Source organism: Lissotriton vulgaris, chromosome 3_1, assembly GCF_964263255.1.
Source record: "Lissotriton vulgaris chromosome 3_1, aLisVul1.2, whole genome shotgun sequence".
NCBI lineage: Eukaryota > Metazoa > Chordata > Amphibia > Caudata > Salamandridae > Lissotriton > Lissotriton vulgaris.
In genome coordinates, this window is record NC_141689.1 from 327,785,163 (window position 1) to 327,799,699 (window position 14,537).

Sequence of the window (14,537 nt, forward strand, 5' to 3'; positions counted from 1 at the left end):
ACGATACTCCCTACCCCTACAAGAAACACCACATTTTCTTTCCACCCAAGGCCGGGGCGCTGTCCGGTCAACCCGATTGAGGGCCGGCCCAGCGCACGAGACAAGCATTCTCTGGTAGAGCAACAGGGCTCGGAAATTAACGGATATGCGTGCGTGCATGGCTCTCTAAGCAGTTCACAGGTGTGTTAGCTGTAAACTGCTTTGGAGGTTTGCCTGTATGTCTGGGATCCACAAACAAACACGCGGCTGCCGTTAACTTCAGTGCCTACAGCCGGTATCTTCAGTACCAGTACTACTACATCTTACTTCCGCACTCTCGGTGGTGCAGAAGAGGGGGAGAACAATGTCGCGAACTGAAGCAGCCCTGACCAGCACCCGAGGCTTTAATGTGCCCATCCGCGAATTTCGTGGACCCCCTTCCTGTGCCTCAGAAAGATGCTCGCCGTGGCTTCCTTTTCCGTCCTCTGCACAGCTGTCACTCAGTCATTGTATTTGCTTGTTCGGTATGATGTTACTTCCCCCTAGCTGCGTGATTAGTGAGCAGGAACCGTAGGTGTGCAGTCAGAGAAGCCTCGCTCGGCTCACACTCGGTGTGAGGGCGGCACGCGCGCAGGGCCTCGCTCTGACGCACGGCCTCGCGCTCACCATGCCACGCATCCCTGCCCTCTCCTTGCTGCTGCTCCTGGTCCACCGTGCCTGCTGCGAGAGCGGACTCACGCCGGACGACGGTAAATGCTTTCGCCGGATTACCCTTTATGGAGATTGGCATTTTAGGGACTAGAAAGCGCTGCGAAGCACCTCAGATTGTATTTGATGTGTCTATGCTGCGTACTGTGCGGTTTATCTGGCAAGGATTGTTTTCAAATGGGGTGTCCATAAAGGTGAGAAAAGCCTCGCAACCCATTATGCCATCTTTAGCGCGCCTTTCTTCCAGAGAACAAGGTGGTTAGTCCATAATTCTTACTTTGGTGACTATTTTTTATTTTTTTTATTTTTGGTATTTATACACATACATGACATACAGTGCACCGGGGTATCATTGTGAGGGTGGCCTTCCTATGCGGTGCAATGTAAGCGTTACATATTGGGTACGTTGGATGTCTCCCTTTAGCTGGTTATACAGTAGTGGTAGGTTGGGAGTAAAGTCGGAGGAGATGAAAGTGTGAATAAGTAAAGAGAGAGAGAGGGATTAGACGACAGCTCCAAACAGGTTAAGTGAGCACATATTCAGAGTCAGACTTTTTCCCTGTTGGAAAAATCATTCGAAATTCAGAGATTTTACGGTGGGTCAAAAGTGTCCAAACACCTGTCCAGTGGTTCCCATAAGTTCCTGGAGGTAGTTTTCCAGGGTGAGTATCTTATCGCTAGGGAGTCGGCTCCTCTTAGGTAGGTGATCCAGTTGAGCCAGCCGCTGTAAGAGGTTTAGGAGGTGTCTTTCCAGTTCGTTATTTGAGCACCTTCTCTATAAAGTCGAAAACCCTCCCCCAGAACCCATTGAGAGTCAGGCACAGAAAGAGCAGGCGTTCGAGGTCCCCTTTGGCAGTGTTACAATTCCAGCAGGTGGGTTGTCTCTAAGCCCTAGTGTGTGTAGGCGGTCTGGGGTCCAGAATGTTTTATGCAGAAGCCATAGTTTGGACTGCGCGAGGTCTGGGGTAATCTTAGTCCGTGTGGCAGATGACCATAGAGTGTTCCACTCCTGGTCGTCCAGCGGTGGTTGTATGCGGTCCTTACAGTATTTTTCAGTTTTGTCGTTGGAAGCGTAATTATCTGATCTGCACCATGGCTTCATTAGTAAGCATGAAATGACATTAATTGGATGTACTTAATTTCTGGCGCATAGAAACCAATGGTCCTGAATGTTTTATAAAGCTGTTTCTTATTTTGTGGAAAAAACATGTTCACTTTGGACTTAAATTCAAGTGCATTATTGAGGTTCACTATAAAGGTGTCATTATGCAAATTATTTCGAAAACAGCAATACCTGTGTTTATCTGTTTTTTTTTATTATTACATAGCCTCATTATGTATTAAAAAAAGCAGGCACATAATTGTACAGCGTGGTACTAAATTGTACCTTTCAGACAAAATTCAGAACCCTCTCAGTGGACTACGGCGGAGATGAAAGTTTACTTCGTCCTGGCCGGTCCTGGGCCTCTGTCCAGCCCGGTTCTGTTCATTGGTGAAGTTTAGTCATGGGTCTTGAGAGATAAACGCAAGGTCATCTCGCAGTCTCTTTAACTCACAGCTACAGTGAGGCACTTCCAGTCCCCACGTCACTACCTACGCCAGTACAGTGAGCCATGAGCCAATCTTACCTCCTGAGTTGCAGTTCCAATTCCTGAGGCCTGAACCTGCCACGCACCTGGACCTGGGACCCGCAGGGGCGAGATTAAAGGGCGGCTACATTTAAAATCTTTGCTGATTTTAGTTAAAATATCTTCATACACCCCACAATGTCTCCGGTATTACAGCCCACAAGCACGGACCTCGAAAATCCTCAGCAGGGCGCGTATTCAGGGCATCCGTGCCCTGTAAAGCAGAACTTCATCAGCAGGAACCTCTCGGCCATATAGAAATAGTTCCTTTTATTCACGGCAGGTAACAACATAAGTGCATGAACATTCTATATAAATATACTTTTACATTATAATATAATTAGGACTATCATTTGCAGAAGTAGTAGCCATACTAGTGGTGTAGAATTTGCTGTAGTAACACTATTAGTGGCAATAGTAACAACAGTAGAGGATATACTAAAAATAATAGTAATAGCACTCGAAGAAGTGATAGTAGGAGTAATAGCAGTGGCAGTTATATCCGCGGTAGTAGAAGTCATCCTAGTCAGAAAAGTAGGTATAGTAGCACTGATAGTAGTAGTAATACTTGCTAAAGTTGTAGTAACAGAAGTACTAGATTCAGTAGTATTTATACTAGTAGAAGCTGTACTAGTAGTAGCAGTGGCACTTCTGGTAGTGGCAGTAGTAGTAATAATGGTACTAGGATTAGTAGGAGCAATAGTATTTGTATTAGTGATAGCAAACGTAAAATAATTAGTAGCCAGTTATTACGAGGACACAAATGATTGTATCTGTCCAGGTGGCACGAAGTGACACTTCTGCAGGTGGATCTCTTCTTACATTTTGGGTATTTTGCTTCACATGGGTAACAGCAGTTGATGTCCCAATAAAAACACCGGCGAAGAAAGAGCCCGAATTCATAGGCGGCCTCAGTATGTTGCCGCATAAGGGGCTTCCACATTTCCAGGATTTTACCAGACCACGTGGCCCTGTGAGTGGTCTTACCCCCTCCCCTCTCCCCCACCGTGTGCTTGTCGAAAAAAGATTATTTTCTCCAAACGTGGGCCAAGGTGGCAGGACTGCTTTTGGGGAAGGGAAAGAGTCCCTTTTGTGAAGTGTAACCTCTGCCTTGAGTCAGACATTTATTTCCTTTAGGGACCATCCCTTACCCTGGAGTCTCTCGTTTGGTCCATTACATGTCAGCCGTCACTGCGCCATGTGTCAGGATGCTCTGCCGGTGGCGGATCAGAGAGCCCTAACAGCTCTATTGAGCAACAGCTCAAATAAACCCTTCTATCGAATCGAACCACCTCAGGGGGTCCATCTTTTTTTTAAAGTTCAGATATGGTATTTTGTCCCCAAACCATCTGAGAAGCAGGTGATGAGAGTGCTCTGTCTCTCCCACCCGTCCTGTCTGCAGGGTAAATACCGAGTCGGAGGTGCACTTTCTGTTTTTTATTCTTGCCATAAACCGAGGAAGTCTTGGACGACGCCATGAGGCCGTATTTTGTCTACAGGTCATTCAATGTATGCGACTCGGATACCAAGATAGTCAGGAAACTACAGAGTGGGCTACATGTTCAGTGTCCAGGTACTAATTGTTGCATGACGTGAAAGAAGTAACATTTTACAAACATGATTTCACAGCAGTTGTAACGAGTATATGTTTTTATCACAATGTTATTGTGATTTAAGATAAGGGGGAGTGATGTATTTTATCTTTTTATCTTTCATTCTTATCCATGATGTGTATGTTCGGTTTGTGCAGCTTGGCAGGTTTATGAGGCAAGAAACGCAGTGTACATCATTGTTACACTGTTAAAGTTACTGGGTGTGAAACCGTAGCTTGAAGAACTGCCTTTTGGCTGGGATGCTGACACTCTCCCTCCAGCACACACCACACTGCAGGCCTCGTGCTAACACACCATGTCCAATGGGAATCAGGATACCTAATGAACAGTGGCAAAGGCGCCTTGGGATTCATTTAAACATAGGTGTACAAAATATATATAGCTTCGGTCAAACATATCATGGAATCTAAGGTTATCACAGCAACACAAATCAATCAGTTGCCTATGTGCAATGAAGTACTGAAAGCAAGGAATCAAATGGCTAGTCAATAGGTTAGAGAAAATAAATCTCTATCTCTCTCTCTATACACATATCTGTAAATATATATACAACTTGAGGTATATAAATATATACATATATATATTACCTACTGGCGGTCGCCAGTAGGTATATATAGTTAGGACCTAGTTACCATAGGAAATCCCCAATATTCTATTGGGAATAACTATTGGCGCCGATTGAGGAATCTGCGTGTAATTTTCCTTACATTTGCTCATCTACGCTCCGCTACTTCCTTGAAAGTTTCGAGGGGATTCGTCAAGCAAGGGCCGAGAAAAAAGGGGGGTCCGAAAACGTGTTTTCCCCATGTTAATTTCCATAGGGACATTTAGACACGGCTACAGCCCGAACGGCTGAATGGAATTACACCAAACTTGGCAAAATGGTAGGGCCTGGTATGCAGATGTGCCTTTGCTATGTTTGGTGAAAATCCCTCCAGTAGTTCTTGAGAAAATTGAATTTGAAATTTTACAAATGGCATTTTCTCTGGGGCCTTTAGACACGGCTACAGCCCGAACGGCTGAACAGAATTACACCAAACTTGGCAAAATGGTAGGGACAGGTATGCAGTAGTGCCTTTTCTTTATTTGGTGAAAATCCCTCTAGTAGTTGTTGAGAAAATTGAATTTGAGCAAATTATATATCTATATGCGCTCAACATTCTATTGGGAATAACTTTGGCGCCGATTGAGGAATCTGCTTGTAATTTTCCAGAATTTTATCCAGCACCACCCCACTCCTTCCCTGAAAGTTTCAGGGGGATTCGTCAAGCGGGGGCCGAACGGAGGGTCCCAAAACGTGTTTTCCCCATGTTAATTTCCATAGGGACCTTTAGACACGGCTACAGCCCGATTGGCTGAATGGAATTACACCAAACTTGGCAAAATGGTAGGGCCTGGTATACACATGTGCATTTGCTATGTTTGGCGAAAATCCCTCCAGTAGTTCTTGAGAAAATTGAATTTGAAATATTTCAAATGGCATTTTCTATGGGTCCTTTAGACACGGCTACAGCCCGAATGGCTGAATGGAATTACACCAAACTTGGCAAAATGGTAGGAACAGGTATGCAGTAGTGCCTTTTCTATATTTGGTGAAAATCCCTCCAGTAGTTGTTGAGAAAATTGAATCTGAGCAAATTATATATCTACATGCGCTCACCGTACGCGCACAGTACGTGTACGGTACGCGTACCGTACGTGCGCGTGCCCTTACGTGCGCGAGCGAGTTTCTGATTGGCTGGCAGTCGACTGTCAACATTCCAAACTGTCCAAACCAGGAAGTGTTGGCCACCATCTTGTTTTTCAGGAGAACTGAGGCACAAGAGAGCCCAAAACAAGAGTGGAAAACACGAAAAGGGGGCAGGGTAGAGACCCCCCAACCCTCTAGCCCTTCTCAGGGGGTCCCAGAAGGACCCCCAAGGGCAAAAAAAAAAAAATCGAGGGGTATGCACACCGTGCGCGTGCCCCCGCGATTTAAAAATCGTGATGTGATCAGTGATGTCAAATGAGATGTCATCAGTGATGTCATTAGTGATGTCATTTGAGATGTCATCAGTGGTGTCATCAGTGATGTCACTGACCATGTCATGAATGATGTAATATGTGACATCATCAGCAGTAGATTGCGGGTGCGCGAAATATAGTTAGTACAACTAACTATATAGGAGCAATTTCAATGGTTTTTTAAATGCTAATTCCTAACTATATAAGGCCTGAAACCTATGGTTTTTAAAGTGAATTTGCAAGGTTTTTAAAATGCTTATTCCTAACTATATAAGGCCTAAAACCTATGGTTTTTTAAGTGAATATATATATATATATATATACACACATACATGTATGTATATATATATATATATATACACACACACATATAATGATATATATATATATATATATATATATATATATATATATATATATATATATATAGCATTATTTACGTGTTTCAGTGCTGACAGCACAGTGGATAGTGGGAAGTGAGTGACACAGTATAAACAGTGCAAGCAAAGAGAGAAGGGAGGGGTCAGTAAATGTTCGAGGTTAACACAGAAATCAGTTTTTGTTGCTTACCTGGTCTTTAAATGCAAATCATCATCCAATCCGAATATGAACAACCTTGTAAATACATGTCCTACAATAATATAGCCTTATAGCCCGCCGTAGCGGGCTATACCGGCTATTAAAGGCCCGCTGAATCGTTAAAGGCCCGAGCCGAAGGCGAGGGACTTTAACGAGACAGCGGGACTTTAATAGCCGGTATAGCCCTGCTACGAAGGGCTATAAGGCTATTAGAACATTCTGCCACTAGAGGGCAGAATGTTCTAACAAAATAAACAAAGGGTTCTTGAAGCTCGAGGGGATATAAATCCTTTGTAGAACATTGGAATGTTGCTCTGCGGGCTTTTACCGGCCCGTAGAAGCAGGGAGCACTCCATTGTCTGCAATGGAGCTCCCAACATTCCAATGTTCTAATACACAATAAAGAAGCCTAATAGTCCTACTGGGGTACAAAAACGGTCCAGCAATTGATGAAAGAAAAAGGCCGAACTGACATCAGTAGGTTATGATGTTTGCAAAGTAATCTCAGTGAAAACAAACAAAAACAAATAGGAGGAATTTGTTAAACAGTGTTTGTGACTAATGAATGTACAGAATATCACCAAACGTGCCCGAGGATAGTTTGTTAGGATACCAACCAGTCACATCGGTGTCACTAAGTCACAGACTGAAGTGCTCCAGGTAACTCAGTCATGTAGATCAGAAGCACTGCTGAGGAAATTAATCAGGCCAGTGCATAGGAAAAGGATCGTCTTAAAACCGAAGCATAAAACTGAATCATTACGATAGAAGGTAAGGCAAAGAGCCCACCCTTGTCTTTAAAAGTGACCTAACACATTATGGACATACTGGAAACACACATTACCGCCACTGTCATCATTATTTCCAGCATTCCCAAATTACATCATCATTTGTGCATGTCACTCTTTGCTTGTTATAGGATACAAAAGCAAGACCTATTGCTTACCAATGCTTGTTAAATTCTGCTGTCTAGTGTTTGGGCTACGTTGTTGAGTGCCCGAACAACGTAGCCAGGCTTATCTAACATATGCTGCAGAGATAACACTAGCTGGGAAAGAGCACCTCAGTTGGCACAATCATGCACTAATAGGTACTTACAACATCTTTCAATTTGCTACAGATGCAGGTAGGCCAATAAAAATATAAATAGAAAAAAAAATCAGATGTGTTCCAATATATTTTAGAATATGGTATGGCTGCCATTATTTTATGGAAATAGGCCAAATAAATACAGCTACACAACACATTTAGTGGCGTATATAAATTGTTAAGATGTAAATGGACTATTTTTATGTACCAATTAGATATTACAGGTATGCTCAAAGTATGACGCTCACTTAGTATCTTTATAGGTTTTATCTAACTTTTAAGTTTTTATATTTAGGAAATATTATTTTCAGTTCTTTTGGTGATATAATAAATATATATCACAATGAAAATGTACTATAAATATCCCTTTGTATGATTAATCATATTTCATTGAGATAGCTCATTGTTTAATGCGTACTAAAGTACCAATCAATTAAATTATTATATTTATGATGGGATTTGTGAAAATAATAATAACAATATTATTAATTTTACCTGTACACCAAGAGTCCAAATCACATAAGAACTGATTCATAATTAATGCATGGGAGCTTATCCAAAACTCCTCGTTGTAATGAGGTGGTTGCCAGATGATTGGGGGAAGATCACAAAATATATTAATACAACCAGGGATACCAACATGGCACATTTACCAGATGTACACTTACTGGGGCTTTTCCCACACCTTAAGTGTAAAAAATTGGAGTATTAATGAGGGGGACGATACCCTACCTCAAATAATAATCATAATCCTTGTTAGGGTGACCAACAAAAGTCACTAAATAAACGTGTAGTTTGGCACAAAGCAGTCAGGCTTAACTTAGAAGCAATGTGTAAAGTATTTCTGCAGTATTTGAAAAGTAATAAAGTGAAAAGACAACAGAAGAAAAATCCTAAACAAATTTAGAAAAGTAGGGCACATTATAATAAATGAAAGAACACCAAAACAACAAAAATCTAATAAGTATAACCAGAAATATGAATTTTTAAATTTTGAATTAAAATTAGCACCATAAAGCTTCAACAATGATTATCTTGTGCGATAGACCATGTCAAAGTCAAAAGTTAAGGGCCACCACGATCAATGTCGGATTGGATACAGGGACCAGGTTTGTCTCAGTAGGAAGTTTACCCTCAGACTTAAAACGTTAATGGAGAAAAGCGATTATTAATGAGCCATCGGTGGAGCAAGCTGCAGACTTGATCCGGAGTGGGGCTCAACCACTGTGGGTTGCTGTAGAGCAGGTCCAGATGCGGTCATTGACAAAGGGTGATGCTCCAGTCAGGGAAAGTCTTTGTCTGAAAGGCCTTGACATTCAGTCCTGATGACGCCTTCTACATTTAAGAATGATTAGCTTTTCTGAAAGTTAGGAATCCTCAGTAAGGCAAAACATTTGACAGCTGTGGCTTCCATGGCAAGCCCATTATCCATTGGTTCTTCAGGCAGAAAGGTGGTAAAGCATTTCTAAGTCCCATTTCTTGCACTGTGAACAGGATAACTACATTCTACCCTCAGCAAAGGGCCCAGGATCTCTGCGGACACTACCATGGAGCTAAGATTCCCTCCAACAGAGGCCAGCAGGGGGTCCAGGGCAGTGGCTTAACGAAAGTTGAGGGGGCCTCCCTGCAAAGTTCATGGAGGGGACAGAATACAGAACTCTCAGGCCAGATTACTGTGCTGAGGGGGCCCCCCGCAACTCGGGGGCCCCAATGCCCCGCCGGGGCTGTGGGGGACTGTGTCACACCACTGGTACTCCAGGGCAAGTCCGGTTAGAACTGGTCTGCTGAGCAGTTGCAGTGAAAGAGGCCTCTGGAAGCTTGTTGTCTTCCTGTAGCTAAAACAAGAAGTCAGCCAACTGACACTTGGCATCACTACTGGGATCCTGGGTTTAAGACAAGCAGGTCCAGTCCTGCTTCAGGTTCTTCTCACAGCGGGGTAGTCCTTTCCTCATAACTACAGAGGAGAAGTGTGAGGGCCACTTTTATGCCCAGTGCCAGACTGTGAGTGGAGTGCAAACCTTTATTCAGCCCTTGAACAGTTCTGATCAGTTTCTTCCCTTTCACTGGGTTTGGGCCAGGGCTGTAAAGTGAAAAAAAGGGAAGCAGGCCTAGGTATGAGCTTCATTTGCCAGTGACAAGGTAGTCATCCTTAGAAGCTCACAAAAGGACTGGGTCCAGCCCCCAAGTCATCGTGTCAGGGGAGTAGTACCCTTACCACACCTAGAGACCTTTGTTCAATGTCTGAGAGCAATACACATTTCATCACAGGGCAGCAATTAGGGGTCAGGTGACAGCTGGACACAGGCAGGAAAGCCAGTTGGTTTTAGTTAGGAAATTGACAACTTCCTAAAAGTGTAATTCCCAAAATAGGAATTAAAAAAACGGACTGACTGGATTTTAAATTACTATTAAAATATGCAATTGAACATTTCCCTGGCTATTCCCAAACTGCAATTAGCACTTACTAGATGTAATGGTGTAAAACACTGTTGCCTTATGGGAGAGCCAGCCTTGCCACAGTGCAAAACAACCTTGGAAGTTTTTCTTTGTCAGGAAATACAAAAATGTAAATGTACCCGCCCTATGTTTTAAATTCCATGCACCCAGTACTAAGGACATTCAGGCATATCTTCTGGGTGACTTATAGGCATTAAAAAGGAAAGGCTAGGCCTGACAAAAGGTTTAATTTGCCAGGTCAAAATGGCTTAAAATTGCAGACTGCATTTTCAAGTCTGAAGACATGTTTTACAGTGTTAGTTTAGAGGGTGGCACAATGAGTGCTGCAGCCCACTAGTAACATTTAATTTGCAGGCCCTGGGGAAATGTAATACCATTTACTAGGGACATGTAAGTAAATTGATTGTGCCAAATAGATACATGCCAATTTTAAGATGTTTGGAAGGTAGGGCACAATCACTAAACCACTGGTTGGCAGGAGTAAAGTGCACAGAGTTCTATGAACAACAAAAAAACATTTTCAGCAACAGAAGTTGATAAATCCAGGGTGACCCAGCTGTAAGGGAACAATTCCAATATTAAGAATTATCTTTACAACCAATTTACTGGTAAATTGGCATGTTTGGGGCACTAATCTCAAACACATTTTGGGGAAACGTGTTCAAAACATTTTGACTTAATGAGTGTTATGAAGACAAAGAAGAGAGACTAGAATAACAGCCCACATTAATAGAAGAAAGACTAGAATGGATTGTTTCTTGTTTGACCATGGTTTCTGTGTAGAACAATTTTTAAATTCTGAGATTTTAAGCAGTAAGTCCCAAACTACCACAAGACTAATGGATCATAACATCTGACTTCACTCAGCACTTGTTGGATACAGTCTACTGGACTTCTCCACAGACGTTTTTTCCTGAAAGATTTCTTAGAGTGAAGATAAATATTTCAATCAGAATCAGACACCAACTTCTGTCCAACAACAATCACTCACTGGAGAGTCACTGAAGGTGCCCAGGTAATTTCCAACTCCAGGCATGGCACTTTGCTTTTTATTTTATATTTCATTTCCCACGGGGTAGCAACTCATTCCTTTTTCCAGTGCTTTTGTTTGAAGCCTTCTTTGCGTTTTATAACATTTGAACACTTCATTTAATTTTATCCATTAGTATGACTTCTTTGTTGTTAAACATATGCCTTTTTAAAGGATCTACCTTGGGCCTTTTTTAATATTGGTTGATAGTAATACTACTTCACCAGTTTTTGCACACATCACATACATTTGCTTAAGGATGGACTTGTTGTTTAAGCCTAGATACCAAAGGAGTGGCTGGATTCTGCACAAAAATCAATTACATTTTATGGGTCAGCAAGTCTGCATATGGATGCGGTTATTATTATTATTATTAATAATAATAATCATAATAACACTTATATTATTATCTTTTATTTGGTCAACAATTACAAACCATAAAAATCTAGATACTGTTACCTACGTCCAGTGCATTGGTAATACATACTATTAGTGAATGCAACAATATCCTATTTAAACAATGATAAAAAACTCTTAAAGACTTCAATCTCATTAATGTTGATGATCGGTTACTACTTACATCAAGGTTATTGCCTCTCTTTCTGCTAGCTTAACAATGTCTTTAGTCAAATAGACTTTAATGCAGGACCAGCCTTTACAAAGGAAAGTTATTCTTTGAATAAAACATATTTTACAGACTCTGACAGTAAGCTCTCAATTTACAGAGAGTTGATAAGGTCGGGCTTCAGAGCAGTGCACTGAGTTATAAATATTGATCTCCTAAATGAAGACATGGGAGCAGCTAAGCTTTCCCTTAGGCTATGTGTTAGAAATGCGGGTCTCTAGTTGGCAATGGTTTGCATCTTTGTCCAAGTAGGAACCCTTCTTCCTAGTTAGGGTAAGAGGGGTACACTTCTAAAATAATCCCTGCTCACCCCTTTTGTAGCTTGGCACGAGCAGACAGGCTTATCTCAGAGGGAGTGTGTAAAGCATTTGTGCACACATACAGTAACACAGTGAAAACACTACAAATGGCCACCACACCAGTTTAGAAAAATAAGTATTCTTTATCTTAACCAAACAAGACCAAAATTACAAAAAACACAATTCAGTAAACAAAATAGGACTTTTAAAAGGTAGAAACAGTTCTTAACATAGCAAGCTATAGATGTAACACTTTCAACACAAACTACATTGACTCCATCAAGTCACCCACAAAAACACCACAGGGAAGGTGATACGTTGGTTCCTTATGCCCAGAGAAGGTGGTGCGTTGGTTCCTTACTCCAGGGGAGGTGAGGCATCGGTTTCTTACTGCAGCCCCGGAATTCTTGTAGACTAGGAGCCCGGTGCAATGTGTGGCGATCAGGATGTTTCATTCACGATGTGATGGCGGCAAGGGCACTGCGTAGGTCTCTCCAGCTGTGGTTCCACGATGCGTTGGTTCTTGCAGCCACACAGCAGGGCCTACGTTGGAATTGGCGCAGTGATCTCAGACTTTTAAAATCGATGCACGGGATTCGGAGTACGGCGATTTCTCCAGCAGTAGGCAGGCGCTGCGTCGGATTCTTCGGGAATGCATCGGAAACAGTTGCAGATGTGTTTTGCTTCTCGAAGTTGTGTTTCTTTTCTATTTACCAACAGCAGGAACAACCTCTAGAGGCTCAACTCAGCAATAGGCACCTCTTGGCAGGTCAGAACTCCCAACAAGGAAGTTCAGGGGGAGCTGGTGGTGAAGTCTTTGTGTCACTGAGAGTCTTTATCCTCTCCTTTGTAGAAACAGCCACTGCAGCCCAACCCAAACAGCATACAGAAAAGGGGCAGTTTCTACAGCTCTTCTCCCTGGCCAAGGTTCCTCTTTAATTCCAGTAGTAATCTAAAGTTTTGGGGTCTGGGCCCCAATATTTATACAGCATTTCTCTTTTTTTATCTGATGTCAGAGTGGCTCTGTGCTCAGTAAAAACCAGTTGTGTCCTCTCTGGTCAGGCTTCCAGTCAGGAGTTGCAGACAGCATTGTGTAAGGCAGACCAGGCCCAGTCAGGTAAAAGGACATCTCCTCCCCCTACTCTAAATGCAGCCCAGGTCTATTCAGCCCAGCCCTGACTCATTCAGGAGAGGCAGGACACACCTACCCTACCCCAGTGGCTGTCCACAGTTAACACACATCTCCAGCCCCTGGCACTCCAAAGCCAGACCGCTAAACAACAAACCAGCAGAGGCACACAGAATGGCTAAGCAAGAAAATACCCACTTTCTAAAAGTGGTATTTTCAAACACACATTATAAGAATCATCTTTAATAAAAGATGCCTGTTTATATTCTAAGTTCAGGCATACTAAACTCCAACTTTCTATCTTATCCCAATGGGAAGTTATACTTATGAGATGTTATAAATAGACTCCCATTCTATCCTATGGGACAAATATCCTTTCAATAGTGAAAAACGAAATACACTGTATTTCACCATCAGTACATGTCACACACATCATTAAATGTCCTACCTTTCACATGCACTGCACCCTGTCCACAGTGTTGCCTTGGACCTACTTTAGGGGAGACTTACATGTAATAAAAGGGAAGGTCAGGGCCTGTAAAGTGGGTGCACTTACCAGGTCTACATGGCAGTACCAGACTGAACACATACACTGCAGTGGCAGGTCTGAGACCCCTTTTGAAAGGCTGCTTGCTTTGGTGGCACAATCAGTGCTGCAGGCCCACTAGTAGCATTTGACTAACAGGCCCTGGGCACACACTGCACTGTAATAGGGACTTAATAGTAAGTGAACAAGCCAATTGTGGAAACACCAATCCAAATTAACAATTTACACAGAGTTCATAGATTTGATTTGATTTGAATAAAATGTATAACGCACAAACAATAACCCGAAGGCATCAAGGCGCCTAACAAAGCATATCATTAACATAGGCATGACACCATTACAGATAAGCCTGCACAAAGAGATGCGTCTTCAGAGCACTTCTGAATGCCTGAAGAGTGGGTAGGGATCTTAGTTCCAGTGGAAGGGCATTCCACCACTTGGGCGCCAAGGTGGAAAAAGCCCTGCTGCCCCATTTAGCTCTTCTGACGCGAGGGACTGACAGGAGAAGTCTACTAGAGGAGCGCAGGTCCCTAGAGGGAATATAGCGGGACAAGATAGATCCTACACCAGTAGAACTGTTTTTGGCAAGAGCCCTATAGGTCATGCATAGGGTCTTGAAATGGATGTGGTCCTTAACAGGGAGCCAGTGTAACAGCTTTCTGGCCGCTGTGGCCGAGGCACGCTTGGGGAGATCCAGCACAAACCTGGCAGCAGCGTTCTGGACTACCTGCAAGCGCTGTAGTAGACTTTTATTCAGTCCCGTATACAGCGCATTGCAGAAGTCCAGCCGGGAACCAATGAGGGCAACTGCAAGCTGTTTTCTTGCCTGCAGAGATAGATAATGCCTGAT

At 42.8% G+C, this 14,537-nt stretch overlaps 1 protein-coding gene across 1 annotated transcript in view; it reads left to right on the forward strand.

Moving 5' to 3' along the window:
* The first annotated feature begins 529 nt into the window (after positions 1 to 529).
* IL7R (interleukin 7 receptor) overlaps positions 530 to 14,537 on the forward strand; it is a 369,475-nt gene continuing 355,467 nt past the window's right edge. Inside the window, exon 1 of the mRNA XM_086960526.1 lies at positions 530 to 728. Coding sequence (XP_086816652.1) covers positions 647 to 728 — 82 coding nt within the window. The 5' untranslated portion in view covers positions 530 to 646. The remainder of the gene's footprint in view (positions 729 to 14,537) is intronic.